Here is a 20,239-nt window from a genome sequence, read left to right as displayed (position 1 = left end):
CAGTTAGCTGTCAGAAGGCATTCGATGACCTAAAACAGGCCATGTGCACTGCACCTATTCTCAAGAGTCCAGACTACGCCAAACTTTTCATTGTCCAAACAGATGCTTCTGAGTTGGGTGTGGGAGCTGTTCTATCTCAGCTGAATATTGATGGTCATGACCAGCCCATTGCTTTTATAAGTAGAAGGCTGACCCCTAGAGAGAAATGTTGGTCAGCTATTGAGAGGGAGGCCTTTGCTGTGGTTTGGGCCCTGAAGAAGTTGAGGCCATACTTGTTTGGTACTCACTTCAAGATTCAGACCGACCATAAGCCCCTCTTATGGCTAAATCAAATGAAGGGTGAAAACCCCAAACTTCTTAGGTGGTCCATTTCCCTACAGGGGATGGATTTTACAGTGGAGCACCGCCCAGGGACTGACCATGGTAATGCAGATGGTCTCTCCAGGTACTTCCACTTAGAAACAGAAGACTCACCTGGTCAAGGTTAGTTTAATGTCCCAAAGTTTTGGGGGGGGGGGGGGGTTATGTAGGAGAGAAGGGGGTCTGCAATCCCATGTCCACCCCAGATTTTTGCTTTTTGCTTCACTGATTTACGACTTTCCCTGGCTGTGGGCCTGCTAATCAGACCCACAGCCTAGCTGTTTTCTCTCTAAATTGACAAGCATGTACCTTAGGTGCATTTACCAATTGGTACTGGGCCACCTTATCAGTCCCTGTACAGTATACCTTAGGTATCCAGGGCATAGGTGTACCCAGGGCCTACCAGGGGGTGCAGCGTGTATTATGCCACCCCTGGCTGGCCACCCAAATCTGACACAACTGGCTGCACGACAGCTGGGGCAAGGTGGTGTAATCACCCTTTGCTTTAGATATAGCATTCCTATATCTAACCCTAAAATGGACACATATATTCCTATCAGTCACTCCTATGGCAGGCCTTATCAATCCTGAAGGCAGAGTGCTTGGAATTATGTGAGATGGTGCTCTGGCATGAGCTGAGCCCATTTGCAGCTTGCGGAACCAAGTCCTTATAGCTGTTCCATGATAACGCTATACCATATACTTTTAAGTGCATTATAATCCTCGCGGTTAAATGCTAACTTTGGCATAGCATTATCAAAACATGTCGAGTAAGGTGTCATACGAATTGGAATACTAACCCCTCGCCAATTCTGGCGACGGGGTTAGCATTCCACCCTTCTAGAGGGACACGACATGTATGTAACTGTAAACCCCGGTTAAAGTTAACTCAAGCCTCAGCATCACAAAATGGATGCTGCCACCACAGACACAAGTCTGACCTCCTGCTGCTGGGAGTCCTTCCAGTGAGGGAGGCTCAGACAAAGGGTTTCCTGCCTTGGGAGGTGCTAGCACCACCCCAGACAGGATTTTGTGTATTAGGTAGGCTCAGGCTGAAAGGAATGAGACATGCCTGGGGCACACAAGGTGCCCTGTGCATACACCGGTTCCAACCAGTTGCTGGGGCACTCCAGCCCCAGCTCTGGCGGGAAACTGGACAAAGGATAGGGGGTGTAACCACTCCCCTTCCTGGTCCCACCCAGGGGAGGGACCTAGTCATAGTGCAGCCCCCTTTAGCTGAATAAAGGTAGGAGCTGGTCCCATTACAGATTAGATTACTCTTGACAACTTCCACGAAGAACTCTTGACCTTCGACCTCCTGATAACCAGAAGACTGAAGAATCTCCCCTACGGTCAGGGAGTGACCATCCTGCTTCGCAGGCACCATCAAGCTCCTGTGCGGTTTGCTGCAGAGTCCTTCCATCCCGGAATCCGACGACCCAGCTCGACAAGACCCGGACCTCCAGACCTCTCTGACCTCTACCCACATCCACAGCACAGCTGGGACCCGTGGGTGCGACGAGCAACGTGGAGACGGCCATCTTGAAGAAACCTGCACAGCGCTTCCAGCACGACTCCTGAGAGTTCCTCGAGTGAGTGCATTGGGGACTGAGAAGCCCCACACCGACGCAGCTCCTGCACCAAAGACCAGCCCCCCAGCATCCCCGTGATCTGCGTGGGGCCCTTTTGCCTGGTTGCTGCCCTTCCTGTTGTCTGGTCACTTGCCGGCTGGCTAGTGACCTCTGAGACGACGACCCGAAGAATTCGACACTGCTGGTCTGGTCCCCCAGACTGGCCCTTGCTTCCTTGTGAAAGAGGAGCACCCCGGACCCTCCTGGTCCACACAAGACGCCATCTTTGTTCCACCGCATGGCTTGCATTAGCCAAGGCCTGTTGTCCCGATCAACGATCCGACACCGCCGACAGCAGCAGACTACGTGGGACAGCTCGTGCCTCCAGCCTGGTCGTGAAGAGCAGCTCCTGGTCCGCGCAGCTACAGAGAGAAGCGACCCTTCCTTCACCTAAATGCGGCGACAGCATCTGGTTCCCTCCTGGTTCCAGCACCGTCACTGGCTAGTGACCAAGACTCTGTCCCCTTCCCTTTCAGGACTTCTTCCTTCAAGTTCCATCCTTGGAACCACCGGACTCCTCCATCTGGCTGCCTGCCAGCAACTCCTTGTTTCAGGCATCACCGGGATCAACGCAGCAAACCCGACGCAACTTCAGCCCTATGCACCCGCAGCCTGTGGGTTAGGTAACTAAAGCTTCTAGGTCCTGAAGTCTGTGCCCACTATCCTAGTGTCCAGGTCCACTGTTGTTTTCCCTCCATCCAGCCGGGTTCGTCCGGAATCCGTAACTTTCCAAACTGTAAGATCCATAGACGTTGGTACGCATCCCGCGTGAGAGTTCCCACTCTGCACGTGAGTCCCGTGGGCCTCCTGCTCCTTACTTACCTACTTTGTAGCGTAGTCCCAGCGATCCTCCAGCCTCTGGATCTCCTTACAGTATTTTCCTTCCTCGCATTCCATTGTTTTGAGTATATGGTTTGCCGTGCCCCTCAGGCACACTTGTAGATATTGTGCGAACTCGTATTTCTTTTGTAGTATTGTCATGTGCTTAGCCCTCTGACCTCATAAAGAGTTCAGAGGTGTTGTTATTAATAAATATATCGTTTATTTTCATAACAACCTGTGTGGTGTCCTTTCATCTGGTATTCAAGGGGTTATATTGTGGTAAAACAGCTGGCTTTACATGCCAAAAGAGTTTAGCCTAAAGACTGCTTTTTTCCACGCTACTAGGATAGCTGGTCTATACGGTTGATTTTACAACCAATCACCATAAGGGTTGTTTGGACTGATACAAGGTGATCACTAGAATTAGTGAGCATCATATATCAGGCCAACTTCTCACAACAACCACATCTCCGCCCACCTGAGAGACCTGCACTGGCTCCCCGTCAGCAAGAGGATAACGTTCAGACTCCTCACCCACGCACACAAAGCTCTCCACGACCTGGGCCACAAATACCTCAACAACCGCCTCACTTTCTACACGCCCACCCGCCAGCTGCGATCGACCAGCCTCGCACTCGCCACCGTACCACGCATCCGCAGAGCCACCGCCGGAGGAAGATCCTTCTCCTACCTGGCGGGAAAGACATGGAACACCCTCCCCATCCACCTACGGCTGACCCAGGACCATCTCTCCTTCAGGAAGAAACTCAAGACCTGGCTTTTCGAGCAGTAACTCTAGTTCTAGTGCCAAGTGCTTCCATTTTTCTCCGACATTTGTAACCTGGCAAACCAGTCCTTATCCAAACGAGTGGTGCGCGCGCCACAGTGAGGCATGTGCTTTCAATTATGCTGCCTGTGTCTGGGCACGATAATTGAAACCACATGGCCTATTGGTGTCTATTATGCGCACCAGGCACGTAATAGACACCAATAGGCCATGGGCGGAGCAATGAGCTCACCTTTGGCAAATTGCGTGCAGTCTTTTATAAAAAGACGCACACAAAGGCCAATCGGGTAGCACAAAAAGAAAAGCACACGCACGAGTGTGAGCGATTCCTCGGTCAGCTACCCAAACCCCGTTTTTCCCTTGCTAAATGTCTCGTGCTGCAAGAGCAGTGCTGCGCACTGCAACGCTAGGTGCGAGACCTAAAAACGTTTTTACTTACCTGTTTACAGGAAATTTCCCAGAGCAGTATCCAGGTATACTGTACTGTGTACGTAAAGTAATCTGTAAAGTGATCTACTTGACATTCTACTAAAAAGTCAATACATTGTATATGTACAGTATATCAAAAGCATTGCATTACTAGTAGCTCTACTGTAATCAAATCAAACTGCATTTTCAATTGCAATTCAAACTGTTTACAAACTGCATTACTACTGTAAAGTATGTATTGCTCACCTGTGCCAGGTTTGCTTGGTTCTAGAAAATAAAATAACTAAAAGAATAGTTTTACACAAAACCAAATTGGTCTGAAGTTCAGCCTGAGTGTGTGATATAATTTGCTGATGGAGTGTGTACAACAAATGCTTAACACTACCCTCCGATACATCCTCACTCCTCGACCACACTACCACAAATAGAGAGTAAGGTGCTATCTACTTTTACCTCTGCCTACCTTTGGGGTTCCACTGGACTCTGTGCACACTATACCTCACTTTGGTATTGTATATACAGAGCCAGCTTCCTACACCATAGTCTTACCTTAAGGTCTTAGCCGCCTGCGGTGAGAACAGAGTCTAACACTAATCCCACTCTTGAAGTCCAAAGGCAGAACCCTTATGCCTCGCTAAAATGGGACCGCACAGATCCAAACGGTGAATGACCAATTAGTCCTTAACCTTCCAAGCCCAAGTTGGTGTAGCATTTTAGTGAATCTGGTGTCAAAGTTTCAGGCACTATTGTACCACACTTGTTTGAGAACCTAAATGATTTAAACTCTGATCTTATGAAGAACCATGATTCCAATAACAAAAGCTTCAAATTGAAAACATAATTTAAGACCCGCCATCCCCACCCACCATCTCCGCTCTGCCGACCTCGCCACAGTCCCCCACACAGCCCACGCTTCTGAAGAGCAACCTCCGGCGGCAGATCATTCTCCCACCTCACCGCCAAGACCTGGAACACCCTCCCCATCCACCTACGGCAGACCCAAGACCTGCTGACCTTCTCAAGACCTGGTTTTTCGAGCAGTAGCAGCATTTCCCAACCCAGCGCCTTGAGACCCTCACGGGTGAGTAGTGAGCTTTACAAATGATATGATTGATTGATTGAAGATTATAAAAGGACAAAAAGCTGTCGGAAACCACTAGATGGGCATTGGATCCTTGTAGAAAACCCTGATGGCACAGGAATATAACAAGGACTATAACACTTCAATGGACTGAGTTTCTCTTTTTTCTGGACACCATTAGCACTGCTATGCGGTTAACAGTTTTTTTACGCCATTTAAACGTGCCAAGCTTTTCTAGTCTGATGTTCAGATAAGGCATATGTCCATGCCAAGGAGCCTTTGAGAACAAGTGGCCATTTGGAAATTACACACATCTTACCTGTACTGTTGTTATCATCATCTTGATCTATAAAAACGTGATCCAGAATGAAGCTAAGAAGTTCAGATTGGAGTGTTGAATCAGGAGCATACACCAGAGGCTCTAACATGTCCCGTCCTCCTGCCATTATCTGGTGACTAAAGATCATTAGAACATCACAAAGAATAGTGAACGCCTGCAAGACAAAAGCAAAATATAGACTTGAAAAACATATCAACCAACTTCCCAATTAAAAAGGTAACTAGTTGTACTTGTCAACAAATAATTGGAGATTGCAAACTAAATTAAACACAGTTTACATATATACCGATTTTGTTGACAGTTACTAAGTGATTATAGGGTGTGCATGAGGATTTTATAGTGGGCAAATGAAAGCAGTGCTGTCATCGGAAGGATTTGTTAAAGACTGTCTTAACAAGAGTTCACATGCATGTCTCTGAAGTTGAAGTTATGAGATCATTACCATAAAATGTTTTAAAGCCATTGAAGATGCCTAGCTGAACCACAAGTGGTGCACATCCACTTTCAGTACTTAAATAGCGCTGATCACTCAAAAGGGTATCCAGACGCTTTGCTGTAGTGCTAGTCAAAGACCCAAGTCTTGAGTCCCTTGCTGAAGTGTGTTAGTGAGGGTGAAGTACGCAGGTGGAGAGGAAGTGTGTATCAGGACTTGGTGGCGAGGCGGGAGAAGAAGTGTCCTCTGGTGTGGCAGTGGCAGATGTGTGGTATAGGTGAGAGGGTGAAGTTAGTGGAGCAAAGGATCCTGGGAGGTAGATAGAAATTCAGGCAGTGGATCATGCAGGTGGCACCTTGGTCTAGGAGGGCCTTGTAGAAATGGATCAAAGACTTCACTAAAAGAGTTCAACAAAAGTCAGCACACAGAACACACAGTCTGAGCGCTGAAGAATAAAAGGTTAGATAGGCAGAAGACATGAAGATAGCTGACCTCAAGGAGCGGTGCATGTGGTAACAAGAAGGGACAAGATAGGTCGCCAAAGCGAAAAGAAAGACATCAGTCTGCAAGGATGAAGCAGCCAAAGAGACCATGGGCGGCAGTACAATAGAGCAGGCCCTTGAAAAGCTGGACTCGCAGTATTAGTCAGAACTGCCACAACCCGAAAACAAACCAGCAGGAAAAAGGGGAGGAAGAAATAGTCGTCCCAGGACCATAAATGTAATGACATACATAACTTAATATATATATAGTGTTGTATTACATAGGATGTGTATAAAGTCTTGTTTATTTTTTGTTTTTTTAACGAACATGCAACACAGTTGCCCAAGAAAGGAGCGTCCGGTCTATCCCGTGTAGAATATCAACAGCAGCCCGCTAGAGCAGAACGAAATGCACTGATAGGGGCATAAGACACTGTGGAGAGGAAACTATACGACACATCCCTAAACACTGCTAGAGTTGTCCGAAACATTGATTAACACTAAGAAAGCAAAAGGAATACTCCACGGAAGGAGGGAGCTGAATGGGATGAACCCCTTAACAGGGCGTAAGTGCAAGGCGAAAAGCCATGTGCACAATGTTTGTGTACAATAGACAAACTCCTCTAAGGGATACTAAAATACCATAACACCACCCAGGAATGCCTATGAGGCATACAGAAGATGTTCCAAGAGGAAAGGGAACAGGGCTGTGAGAAGCTGGCTTGGTATATGATGTACACTTATGTAAGTGGGCACCTTGTGTTATGTTTCATGTAGGTAACCCAATATAGGCCCAGGTAACATCATACCCCTTCACCTACATCATCTCCCCTACATTTAACAGTAACGAGCCTTATAAGGATTGAACGCCTTTTATGGACTGAACCTTTTACCTAGTTCTAGGCCTGGGTACAGAAGGAGGGCTTTTCCTGAACAATAAGTGTTCTATGACTTCATATCTAGATAACACAGTTTGCATGAATATTCGTAAGGCTACTTGGAAACCAGGCAGGGGCTTGTGATAAAGTGCCATCTTTCTTGCATAGTATGCCCCCACTTTTTGCTGAATTGCTGATGTGGTTTGACTGAGTGTGCCCTGGGCTCCTGCCAATCAGGTGCCCAGGGCCAGTTTTCCTTCCCTAAAACAGTATTGAAGCTAAAACCCAATTGGAATCCTGGCCACGTCAGCCCCTGGAAAATGGTGCCCAGGGCATTGTGACCAGAGAAGACCCCTAAGGGCTGCAGCACTTATTGTGCCACCCTTAGGGGCCCGGCACCCTGACACACACACACTGCCTTTGCAGGCTGAGTGTCCTGGTGCAGAACTAAACAAAGAGTCAACAGGGCATACATCCCTGTTTGCCCTGCCCACAAACCCACTGCCCTGGCATACATCAGTCACCCCTCTAGCGGGGTGTCCTATGGCAGTGGTGTGGGGACAGGTGCATGAGCCCTGTGCCCCTACAGTGCCCAGGGCCATTCCTGGCCACTGCAAGTGCAGTGATGCCATTAAGAGTATATGGTGCTGGGAGGTTGTCATTACGAACTCCACAGCACCATAATGGCTACACTGAAGACTGACAAGTTTGATACCAAACTTCTCAGCACATTAAACCCACACTGATGCCAGTGTAGGATTTAATGTAAAATGTACTACAGAGGGCATCTTAGAGATGCCCCCCTGAAACCTAACCTACAATCCACGTCTCGTCTGAGAGGCTGCCTAGGCTGTCACACAGCAGACATGTTGCTGGACCCCTGGGTGGAGAGCCTCCCCGCTCTCCTGGGCCTGGAACACTACACATCCTGGGTGAGGTGCTAGGTCTCCTCCCCCAGGTTGGGCAGGGGGAAGCTTCAAAGGCATACCACCTTTGTGAGCTTCTCTAGACCACTTGATGTACTCAACAACTGGCCCCCACCGGTCCTGACCCCGACTCTGGCGGGAAGACTGGCGGGAAACCCTACATGAGGAAAGGGGATGTGCCAGCCTGTGCCAACTCCACCCCTCAGATGGGAGAGGCAAGGTGAAGTACAACTCCGGGCTCTGGCCATCTTGAGGATGAGGAGCCCTGCTCAGAGATAGGCTCCTGCCCCCCTCCCACAGGAGAGGAACATGACAGGGGGGTGCACTCACCCCAGGACAGAGACCTATTGGTTCCTGCCCTTACCCTACCTGTAATGCCCCATCATTTAGTATTTAGGGGCACCCTGAACCTTCCTTCCTCAGATCCTGATTTCGAAACAAGAAAGAATACCAAGAAGAAGAAGACATGCCGTGCAGCTGCTAACAAGAGGACGACACCAACTGACTTGGCTCCAGCCCTACAGGCCTGTTAATCCTTGAACCTGCTCCTGCTAAATCCCAGCGTCTCCTGCGGACAGCAACCTCGAGAACCCCTGAGGACCTGCCTGCCTTGAACCTCTTAGAGACTGGGACTCCCACGAGCAGTGGTTCTGCTCAAACAGCAATACCCCTGGTGCCAGACAGGAACCGCAAAACCAGCCCACTCTGTACCCGCCGAGGCTGGCCTGTGCCTGAGTGGACAAATACCCTGAGGACGTCCCCCTGGCGAATCTGACCTGGAATCCAGTGCCCAAGGACCCTCCTCGATGACCCGGACGCCTGCAGCCTCAGAACCAGGGACCCCTCCAACCGTGACCTGCAAAGGGTAAGATTTCCAGACGTCAAAAGACACCCCTGCACCCGGCGCCCCATGGTCCCCCGTGCTCTACTCTGGGGTGCCTACCTATCCTCCAAGATCCCAACTTACCCCACGAAGTGATGGTCGCTCCTGTAGATCCTCTGTCCAAGAGCCTGCAGCCTTTGTCCACTTTCCAAGATCTCCATTGAATAACACTGAGCGCCCGACGGCTCAAAAGCACCTAGCCGCCAGAGTGCCCCTTGACAGTGCAACCTTTGTCCTAACCTATTTCCCCATTTGACCTGAGCAAGTGACCAGGAGCCACCATCCGAAGGCCCACTGCCTCTCATTGGATAACATTGGGCCTAACTACCTCTGCACCTGGCTGCCCCTGTGCCGCTGAGGGTGTACCAACTGTACCTACCTGACCCTATGAGACCCCTGAGTCTATGCCCAGAACGTTACCCCTCCAGTCGAGTACTTACCTAAAAGCCGATAACTCACTTTTCTTCCTTAGGCTAACATCGACTGGTTTCACGCGGAAATTCTTTTAAGTGTGGAGTTTTGGAACTTTAAAATATTCATCTAAAATCAGCCGAACAACGAATTCCGATTTACTCACCTGTTAACAGGAGATACCTCAGTGCTGCATCTTGTAGCTCTGTACTGACCCTGAAAAGTAATTTTAACCGTACTTACCAGTAACTTGAATTTCCATAGGATATCATTGCCTGCTTTTTGCTGAAAAAGTTTAAGTGTCGGTTTTTGAAACTTACAAATATTCCTTAAAAATGGTGCCAACAATAAAAACGTAATTACTTGCCTGTTTTAGATAGATGTCCCAGTGCTGAACCTAGGAGCTCAGCACTGGATTACAAAAGTAACGTAAACATACTTTACCTCCAAACTGTTTACAGCACATGTTCGGGGACTGAATCTAGGATCCAGTCCTGTGGTTAGAAAAGTAATCTACAAAGTATTTAATTGCATTTAACTAGAAATTCCCATTGAGCTCAATGTTGCATTGTGTTTGAAATTGTGTTGCCTATTGCAGCAAACTGTAAGAAAACAAGTTACTTACCTGTAACTTTGGTTCCCCAGTATTGGTAACTTTCATAGATTCCCATGCTTTGTATCATTCCCCGTCGTCGGAATGGGAGCCTCGGTAGTATAAAAACCATAGAAACAAAAGAGAAACCTAGGCCTAGGCCTCATCTCATTTTGTATTCTATCCACCTCTTTTTGTGAAAAAGAGACCAAACTTTTGCCAGGACCAATCAGAGCAGCCTCACCCTCTAGAACCTTCCTGAGAGAGCTCAGAGCCTCAGATTTTCGTAGCCGTTGTGCAAACAGCCACTAACTCTGTAAAAGGATGAGCTTTCCCAGGGGAGGTGGGCGGGCGCATGGGAATCTATGAAAGTTACCAATACTGGGGAACCAAAGTTACAGGTAAGTAACTTGTTTTCTTGCCCCAGTATTGGAACTTTCATAGATTCCCATGCTTTGTATCAGAATAGCTAGCAGTACAGCACCATGAACACATTTTGTAAATACATGGCATCACATAACCATAGAAAAATACATAAAGTACAGTAAAAACAAACAAAATGTGCTCACCAGGATGGAGGGATCGTAGGGAAAGCTCACCTCTCAATGAAACAGATTACGCAGGACTGCCTGGCCAACAGCCGCATCATCTCGTCCTGCAGAATCCAGGCAGTAGTGTTTCGTGAAGGTATGAGTACTGCTCCACGTTGCTGCCCTGCAGATGTCTTTAATGGCAACTCCCGAAAAGAGAGCCACAGATGAAGCCACCGACCTCGTGGAATGTGCACGGACTCTGCCGTCCAGCGGCTTGCCCGCTTCCTGATGACAGAATTGAATCGCACTGGAGATCCAGCGGGAAATGCCAGTCTTTGCCAAAGGCAACCCCTTACGAGGTGCACTGTAGGACACAAACAACTGAGTAGACTTCCGAAAGGGACGTGTGCGCTCCAAGTAAAACTTTAAGCACCGTTGAATGTCCAAAGAATGGAGCGTACGCTCCGCAGGTGTAGAAGGATGTGGAAAGAATGCTTTCAGAATCACCGGTTCATTCAAGTGGAACTCAGATGGCACTTTCGGGATGAATTTGGGATTAGTCCGAAGAACCAGACCTTGTTTAGTAAATTGCAGGAATGGATGCACTATGGAGAGTGCCTGAAGCTCACTCACTCGTCTAGCCGATGTTAGAGCTAAGAGGAGTGCTAGTTTCCAGGAGAGGAACTTTAAGTCTGCCTTGTGAACCGGCTCGAACGGAGCTTTCATGAGTTGAGCCAAGACAAGGTTGAGCTGCCACACTGGTGGAGGAGGACGAACTGGCGGATACATCCGGAATAGGCCCTTCAAGAATTGTTTAACCACCCTAGAGGACCATAAGGAAGGACCTGCCGAACTGCGTCGAAACCTTGATATGGCCGCTAGATGCACCTTTACTGATGAATGTGCCAAACCAGACTTAGCCAGAGATAGCAAATACGGCAGCAACTGATGAGGTTGGGAAGTGTAAGGATGGAGACCTTCCCGTTGACACCACAAGCAGAATCTCTTCCATTTTGCCGTGTACGTCTTGTTGGTACTTGGTGCTCTGGCATGAGCCAAGACCTCTCTGCATTCTCGAGACAAAGCTAGATGACTGAATTCTCTGTGTTCAGGAGCCACGCCGTCAAGTGGAGGGATCTCGGATCCGGGTGGAAAACCTGTCCCTGACTCCTGGACAAGAGGGACGGAATGGGCCTCAAGTGAATTGGAGGAGCTTGGGAGAGTCGCAGCAGTTCTGTGTACCAGAATTGTCTGGGCCACGCTGGAGCAATTAGAATCATCCTGCAGGGTTCCGCCTTCATTTTCTTGAGAACTCGAGGAATGAGGGGAATGGGAGGAAAAGCGTAAAAGAACGCGCTGTACCAGGCCATCGAAAGAGCGTTCCCTAGGGACCCCCGATGGTGAACCTTGCTTGCGTAGAACCGGCATTTGGCGTTCTCCGGCGAAGCAAAGAGGTCGATGGTCGGCATCCCCCAAACTGAGAACACTCCGTCGAGAATGGATTGATTCAACTCCCACTCGTGAGTCACTTCCGTCTGGCGACTCAAGGCGTCCGCCTTGACATTGAGAGTTCCCGCCAAGTGCTCGGCTCTCAGAGTGATGTTGTTGTGAATTGCGAAATCCCAAATCCGTTGAGCTTCTGCGGACAGAGTCTGCGATTTGGTGCCTCCTTGTTTGTTTACATAGTGCATGGCCGTCGTATTGTCCGTCCGGACCAGCACTGAGCGATTGCCCACTCTGGGTAGAAAAGCTTGCAAGGCCAACCGAATGGCTGTCAGCTCCAGGAAATTGATATGGCACTGCCGCTGTCCTGGACTCCAATGGCCACTGACTTGAAGCTCTCGGAGCACTGCACCCCAGCCTTCCAACGAGGCGTCCGTGGTCATCACCATGGGTGAAGGAGAAATCCTGAATGTTAGGCCTTGGGCGAGATTGCTTTTCTGAAGCCACCATTCGCTCGCTGTTCTCATTGCTGATGTTACGACAACCCTGTCGTCGAACGACCCCTCTGCTTGGCGCCATTGCTTGTCCAGCTCCTCCTGTAGAGGACGCATCCTTAGCCTGCAATGCGGTACTAATGGTATGCAGGAGGACATCGATCCGAGAAGGGATTTGTAGTGGCGGACCGATAGGACCTTGCTGCGGCAGAGTAGTTGAGCCGAAACCATCAATTTTTGTTGCCGCTCTTCTGAGGGACGAGCCGTACAATGCGTGGTGTCCAGCACGGACCCCAGGAATCTTGCAGATTTGGAAGGCAGGAGGACTGACTTGTGTTCGTTCAACTGAAGGCCCAGGCAGCGGAACAAATGGAGGCAAGTAGACACGGCTTGCGAAGCGTCCTGGAAAGACGGTGCCTTGACGAGCCAGTCGTCCAAGTAAGGGAAAACTTCGAGAGATTGTCGTCGAAGGAAAGCTGCCACCGGTGCCAATACTTTGGTGAACACTCTCGGTGCCGATCGAAGGCCGAATGGAAGCACTTTGAACTGGAAATGGCTCTTTCCCACTGTAAAGCGAAGGTATTGTCTGTGAGCTGGGTGTATTGGAATATGGAAATATGCGTCTTCTAAATCCAGCGACGCCAAGTAGTCGCCTGGATTTAAGAGAGGGAGAATTTCCTGGAGAGTGACCATCCTGAAGGAGAGCTTTACGAGATAGGTGTTGAGCTCCCGAAGATCGAGGATGGGACGCCAAGTGTCTTTCGTCTTCCGCACTAGGAAGAATCTTGAATAGAACCCCCGGCCCCTCTGAGAGAGCGGGACCGGTTCTATCGCTCCTTTGAGGAACAACTGGTGGGCTTCTAGATGTAGTAATCCTAGATGTCCTGAGCGGATGGCGCCCGGAGCTCGTGTTGGAGGAAAGTCGTGAAACTCCAACGTATGGCCACTCTTCACTATGTTGAGGACCCATTGGTCCGATGTTATTGACATCCAACTGTCCAGACAAAAGGATATCCTGCCCCCCACTGATGTGATCGGGAGGGGAGGAACAGCAGGTAGAGCCGGGAGGCCGCTATTGTCGTTTGGTGTTGTCACGGCCTTGTCGCTGTTGACGGCCTCGCGGAGGGTTGCGAGAGAAAGATGCTGATTGCCCTTGTCGCTGATTCGAGTAATTGGGTTTATATGACTGGGAAGACTGCGAGGAAAAACGTTGTTGGTTTCCTCTGTAAGATGTAAATCCTCTCCCTCGTGCGCCCCTAAAGGGGACCTTGCGATAGGTGAGAGAGCCCAAGGACTTTGCTGTGTCTGTGTCCTTCTTGATATTCTGTAGGGTATCATCCACATGCTTCCCGAACAGCATCTCCCCATCAAAAGGGAGGTCTAGGACTCTGTTCTGGACCTCCTGACGAAACCAGGTGGCCTTCAGCCAACCCTGACGCCGTAAGACGGCGGAGCCGGCCAAGGCCCGGAAGGCCGTGGAAGCAATGTCCATTGCGCAGTCAATCACTTCTGCAGACGATTTCTCTCCTTCCGCCAGCACCTTCTTGGCGTCCTCCTTAGTGGGCTCAGGTAATAGGTCCACGAAGGGTTCCATGTCGCACCACATCTGGCGGTCGTAACGGCCTAAGATGGCAAGGGCATTCGCCGCTCTAACCAGTAAGCTGGCCATAGAGGAAAATCGTTTTCCAACATTATCCAGACGTCTGCCGTCTTTGTCCGGAGGAGTGGTCAACGGTGTGGACGGATTCTTTGACTTGCTTTGTGCCGCCTGAGAAATCACCGAGTCAGGCTTTGGCTGACCAATAAGGCAAGCTGGACTGCCTTCAGGAGCTTTATATTTCTTCTCCAGTCTGGGGAGGACTGGAATCACCGTGGCAGGACTCTGCATGATCTTCATGCCCTCCTCCCATACATGCTCTATAATGGGAATAGATTTGACAGAGCGTTGGTGTTGTTCCTTAAAGTCATAAAGGAAACATTCCGATTCCTCTCTTGAAATAGGTAGTCCAAACCTCTTAGCAGCCCGTTCCATCAGATGATGAAAACCCCCTATATCCACCGGAGGGGAGATGGAAGTGTCACGACCAGCAGCATTTGGGTCTTGCGGGTCATTGTCCCCCTGATCCGGGTCAGGGTCCTGTAACGGATCCATCAAGGGATCCACTGGAACAACCTCCTCATCTGAAGAGGTATCCTGATGGGCATCGGGCAGTGGTACGGGATCTGGTGTGGGAACCCGGGCCAAAGGTGTCACTGGCGGTGGTGTGGAGGGTACCACCGGAACACTAGTAGCCGGCTGCACTTGCGGCTGTGGTGGAAGTGGAAAAAACGTAGTCTGTCCGGAAGGGTCTGACGGAAACCTTTTACGATAATCCTGAAGCATGTCCTGAAGATCCGAAATGAGAGAGGAGGGCATGGCTACCATGCCTTGTCCCAAACTCGGCGGATGTCGCTCTTCCACAACATAAGGATGTAGTTGTTGGCCACCTGCCTGGTCGAAATACTCCTCCGTGTCCGTCTCCTGCAACTTTACGTTCAAGTCCGAGGGACTATAGGCAGGTCCATAATTGTCCTGAAACTCATCCTCGTCAGACTCATCATCTAACAGCATTGTCGGTAGATGGGAAGAGACTCGTCGCGGAGACGTCATCTCCGGCGTGATTTTCATTCTCTGAACTGGAAAATGCAATTTTTGGACCGTCGACGGTCTCGTCGACGACGACGTCGTCGTCGGAGCATCAGTTACTGTAACCGTCGACTGCACCACAGCCTTCGTCGACACAATCCTCGTCGTCGATGGGACCACCGTCGACGGTCTCGTCGACGAACTCGTCGTCATTATCATCGTCGTCGACGTGGAAGCCGTCGTCGTCGACGTCGTCGACGTAGTCTTCGTCGTCGTTGCGGCCGTCGACAGCGGCCTGCTAGTCGTCGTCGACGTGGAAGCCATCATCGTCGACGAGCTCGGAACCTTGAACGTCGACGAAGTCGTCGTCGTGGACACCGCTACCGTCGACGAGCCCGTCGACGGAGCCACAGAAACAGCGGGAACTTTAGCCAAAGTCACAGTCGTCGACGTACCTGGTGTTCTCGTCGTCGACGGACGCTGTATTTTCTCCGGCCCAGATCCTGACGTGCCAGTAGAGTGTTTATCACTGGGCTTGATCTTTTTGGACGGAGGAGAAAGGATCACCACCTCCTTTTTGTCCTTTAAGGCTGGCACCACTGCTGTAGCCTGTCCCTGCCTCTCCTTTACACTTTCGTGAGGAGATTGAAGGGGACCAGCCCTCTCAGACCTGTCAGAGATCTTGTGAGGGGCTTTAAGAGGGGGCTCAGATGTCGAAGAACCAGGGGGAGACCTACCCCTCTTCTTTGATCTTTGCGAGGAAGCAGCAGACACGGAATCCTCCTCATCCGAAGAGAGCACCTCCTTGCGTGTCTTCATCTTCTGAAGCCAGGTAAGTAGCCGGCCTTCTCTGTCCCGAAGAGTCTTGTTCGAGAAAGTCCTGCAGATCTTGCAGTCTGTGGCCTTGTGGTCAGGATATAAGCAATAGATGCAATTATCGTGCTTATCCTCCACAAAAAGACGTTTCTTGCCACAAGAGGCACAGGACCTGAATAAGGCCTTCTTCTCCTTGTCAGACATGACGATTTGAAGCAGAAACTTGAAGAAATAAGTAGAAAAACAGTGAAAACTGAGCAGAGCTCAGTGGAGACTCCCTAGCACAACGTGCGGTAGAAAAATCTGAGGCTCTGAGCTCTCTCAGGAAGGTTCTAGAGGGTGAGGCTGCTCTGATTGGTCCTGGCAAAAGTTTGGTCTCTTTTTCACAAAAAGAGGTGGATAGAATACAAAATGAGATGAGGCCTAGGCCTAGGTTTCTCTTTTGTTTCTATGGTTTTTATACTACCGAGGCTCCCATTCCGACGACGGGGAATGATACAAAGCATGGGAATCTATGAAAGTTCCAATACTGGGGCAACTATTGTATCCAAAGAGTCTATTGCCTATCTGAAAAGTATTTAACTAAAGTAATCCATTCTGAGAAAGTATATTTTGATACCTTGATGTTCTAAAATAAAACTATATCTTTTGATACAAAACAATTGGCCTAGAGTTCAGTTCTTGAGTGTGTGAGACCATTTGCTGACTGGTTGTGTACAACAAATGCTTTACACTGTCCTCTGATACTGCCTTACTGCTCGACCAAGCTACCACTTTAGAGAGTAAGGTTATATCTACGTTTAGCCTCTGCCAAACCTCTGGGGACTGTGATCTCTGTACACACGGTACCTTACTTTGGTCCAGTATATACAGAGTCACTTTCTTACAGGGCTATACAACACCTTCCTAATATCTATGCACAAGGTTCATCACACATGTCATCCTCATACCCAACAACGGCTAACACGAGAACAAGGGACAAAGGGACTCTATATACTTTTCTGCATAAATACAGCACCTCATACTTGCAATAGTTAGAGGGAAACGAGACTTCCAGGACGACACACTGACCAGAGACGCTGAGGCCCCTGCATGCAGACACTCCAGCTGACAGTGGTCTGAACATCCCTTGCAGGGTGTCCAACTCAAGACGAAGAAGGGCTTTGACATTTCTCACACTGAAGGTAATGGGATTTGACTAAATCCTAGAGGGATTCTTGGCTTATACACCCACTCATATGCTAGGTAGAATTAGGTACATCTAGATAGGCATCATAGGAGTACACGGAGTACACACACTTTTATCATGCATTTGTATTTATTCATACTAATTGCACAATGGTAGAACTGTACTATCCAATTATATTCATAGTACTGCTAATCATATATCTCTGCTACTGTCTAATGGTTGTTACAGCTCATATATTCTACACGAGAACAACTGTTCAATAAACCTTTTATTGAAAACCCCAGACTGTTTATTCTGTGTATCTCTGAGATAAACAAAATGTGCACGAATGAATGAGCGAAAATTATCACATTGTTTCCACAATCTTGTAGGATCAGGGTTGTCATGTTCTGAGGCTGCCAGAAACTAATCTCTCCCCGTTAAGAGGAGACGCTAGTGGCACTGTGAGCTAGCATATATGCAAACAGGCTAACATACTCGGTGGGGTGTTCAGAGTTAGTCTGCCACCAATCCTACAGTGTATGTTATCCAAACGAGCAGGTCCTGCATGGAGCTACACGACACTTGCACCAATCCAGACGACCCTTATGGTGATTTTAGTGGTCTTAGAAAGCTTCAAGTAGCAGCTGTGGAAAGCAGCCTTCAGGCTTAGTCCAGAAGGAGTGAAAAGCAGCTTGTTTTATATAACACCATCTTATAGGTATAGATTAAGTGGAAAAAAAAATCACAGTATATTTATAAAAATATGTATTTATTATACTATTCTCACTACCACATTTATCTCCTAGCTGGAGAAATACACAATGAAAACAATACTTTTCAATAGTAACAGGTAAGTAGCACACAATGCATAGTGATCGCCAGGTCGAGACCAAACCATATACTAAGATAGTGGAATACGAAACACAAATCGAGTCAAAACTATACCCAGAAGATGTAGAAGGGCCGGGGACCCAAGGAACAACCCAAGGTAAGTAACCAGAAGCCCCATGGAGGCAGTGTGCAGAGTGGGAACACGACAGCGGGATCAATGCAAGTCAATGGGTAAGTCGTGGTTGCAATTTTACTGAAGGACCCTTCCCAGTGGACCCTCAAGAAACCCTGTGGAAGACAGAAGGTTGGAGAGCCACACCACCCGTGCCTCAGGAACCAGGATACCTACCTAATGATCTTAACCTCAGACCTATCTCCAACCTCCCATTCCTTGCAAAAAACATTGAAGAAATGTGTTCTCATCCAACTCAATAAGCACATTGAGGAGTTCAACCTCCGTGATGCCTTTCAATCTGGTTTCAGAAAAGGCTGTAGCACGGAAACAGCTATGCTCAACCTCGCTGATGACATTCACAAGGCCCTAGACCAAGGTGATGCCTGCCTACTCATCCTTATTGACCTATCTGCGGCGTTCGACACAGTAAACCATCCAGCCCTTTTGGAGACCCTGTCGAAACGGTCCGGCATTAATGGCACAGTACTAAAATGGTTCACCTCCTTCTTTCAACACCACTCGCAACAAATTAAACTGAACTCTTGTCTCTCAAAGCCAACTTAAGTCACACTTGGGGTCCCGCAAAGCTCGATCCTCTCCCCATCCCTCTTCAATCTCTTCATGGAGCCCCTCACAATCATATTGAAGAAAGCGGAGTGAATTACCACCTTTACGCGGACGACACACAAATCTATTTCAGGATCAAGTCTCCCAGCGACATCCAACTCCTCAATACCACCCTAACCGAGATCCAAACTTGGTTCTACGTTAACCACTTAAAGCTCAACCCAGACAAAACTGAACTAATCCTATTCTCTCCAAAAAGTAATCATCGCGAAATCCCAGAGTGGTAGCCCTAAACTGCCCCTTTACCCTATCCAACTCAGTTAAGTCTCTAGGCACCACCCTTGACAAGAACTTATCAATGGAGGCTCACATCAAAAACTCTGCAAAAAGTGCTCTCTTCTCTCTAAAACACCTCAAGAAACTGAAACCTTTTCTACCCCACGATGACCTCAAGACAGTAGTCCAATCCCTAGTTCTCTTTAAAATCGACTATGGGAACGCCATCCTTACAGGGACTCCGAAAGCTCACCTAGCCCCTCAAAGAGCAGTGCTGAACATGTCCGCTCAACTCATATCTAGAGTTAAAAGATTTGAACACATCACTCCAGCTCTCAACTGCCTCAATTGGCTTCTCATGGAAGGGAGATGTATCTATAAATTGGCCTGCAACACACACAAAACCCTTCACTCTCCTGACCCGAACTACTTAAATAATAAACTGAGTAGAGCAGGTCAATCCAGAACACTAAGAAGCTCCAATTCACTCCTCCTTATTCCTCCGAAATTTAAAAAGAAAACCACCCAATACCGATCGTTCTCTGGCAATGCTCCCAGGATATGGAACCCTCTCCCTGGAGTCCTCAGATGAAACCCCTCCTTCTCCTGTTTCAAAAGGGACCTGAAACTCCATCTACTAATCAAATACTTTCCTGACCAACGTCAACTAACCTAGTCTTCTTTATCCGAGCTGTCTCCTCTCTCTCTGGACTTTCGGTGGATAGTGGGTGACCAGACTATGTCACTCTCGCCTTTTCTTTTATTGCTCTCTCCTCCTCCGCACTGCATATTTATTGCACATGCTGTATTTTTTTCTGTAGTTTGCTTCCTTACTGCCGGCCTACTATGTAATCTAATGCCCTTCTGCTATTTACTGTGTGTATGTAAAGCGCTCTGATACTTAGAGGGGACAGAGTCTATACCACTCAGGAGTGACCAGGAGGCAGAGAAGATAAATCCCACCAATGTGGAGTGTTGCAGGAGAGCCAACGGTGACCACTAACTTGCAGCTGTGTGGACCAGGAGACGCTGTGGAAGACCAGGATAATCTCCGGATAAATATGTTTTTTCTTTTGTTTTGGATCAAGTCTTTCTTCCATGGTTGGTAGAATCGGATCGGAAGTGTTTCAGGAGCAGATTTAAGTTTCAATGCTGAAGTTTAAGGAACCAAAGCCATCTTCTCTTTCAGTACCGATGGTGTGGGAGCCAAAGAGGTGCTATCTCTGCTTGGGGCGGAGCCGGAAGGCTTTAT

The 20,239-nt window shown here is 48.7% G+C and overlaps 1 protein-coding gene across 3 annotated transcripts in view; it reads right to left on the bottom strand.

The window, feature by feature from the left end:
- STAG2 (STAG2 cohesin complex component) overlaps nt 1-20,239 on the bottom strand; it is a 1,493,174-nt gene that overhangs the window by 425,601 nt on the left and 1,047,334 nt on the right. For all 3 annotated transcript variants that reach the window (XM_078688751.1, XM_078688750.1, XM_078688752.1), the window contains one exon: nt 5,430-5,604. In XM_078688751.1, coding sequence (XP_078544877.1) covers nt 5,430-5,604 — 175 coding nt within the window. The remainder of the gene's footprint in view (nt 1-5,429; nt 5,605-20,239) is intronic.

Source organism: Lissotriton helveticus, chromosome 4_1 (assembly GCF_964261635.1).
Source record: "Lissotriton helveticus chromosome 4_1, aLisHel1.1, whole genome shotgun sequence".
Taxonomy (NCBI): domain Eukaryota; kingdom Metazoa; phylum Chordata; class Amphibia; order Caudata; family Salamandridae; genus Lissotriton; species Lissotriton helveticus.
Note: the sequence above shows the minus strand (reverse complement) of the source record. Positions and strands in the feature narration are given on the sequence as shown.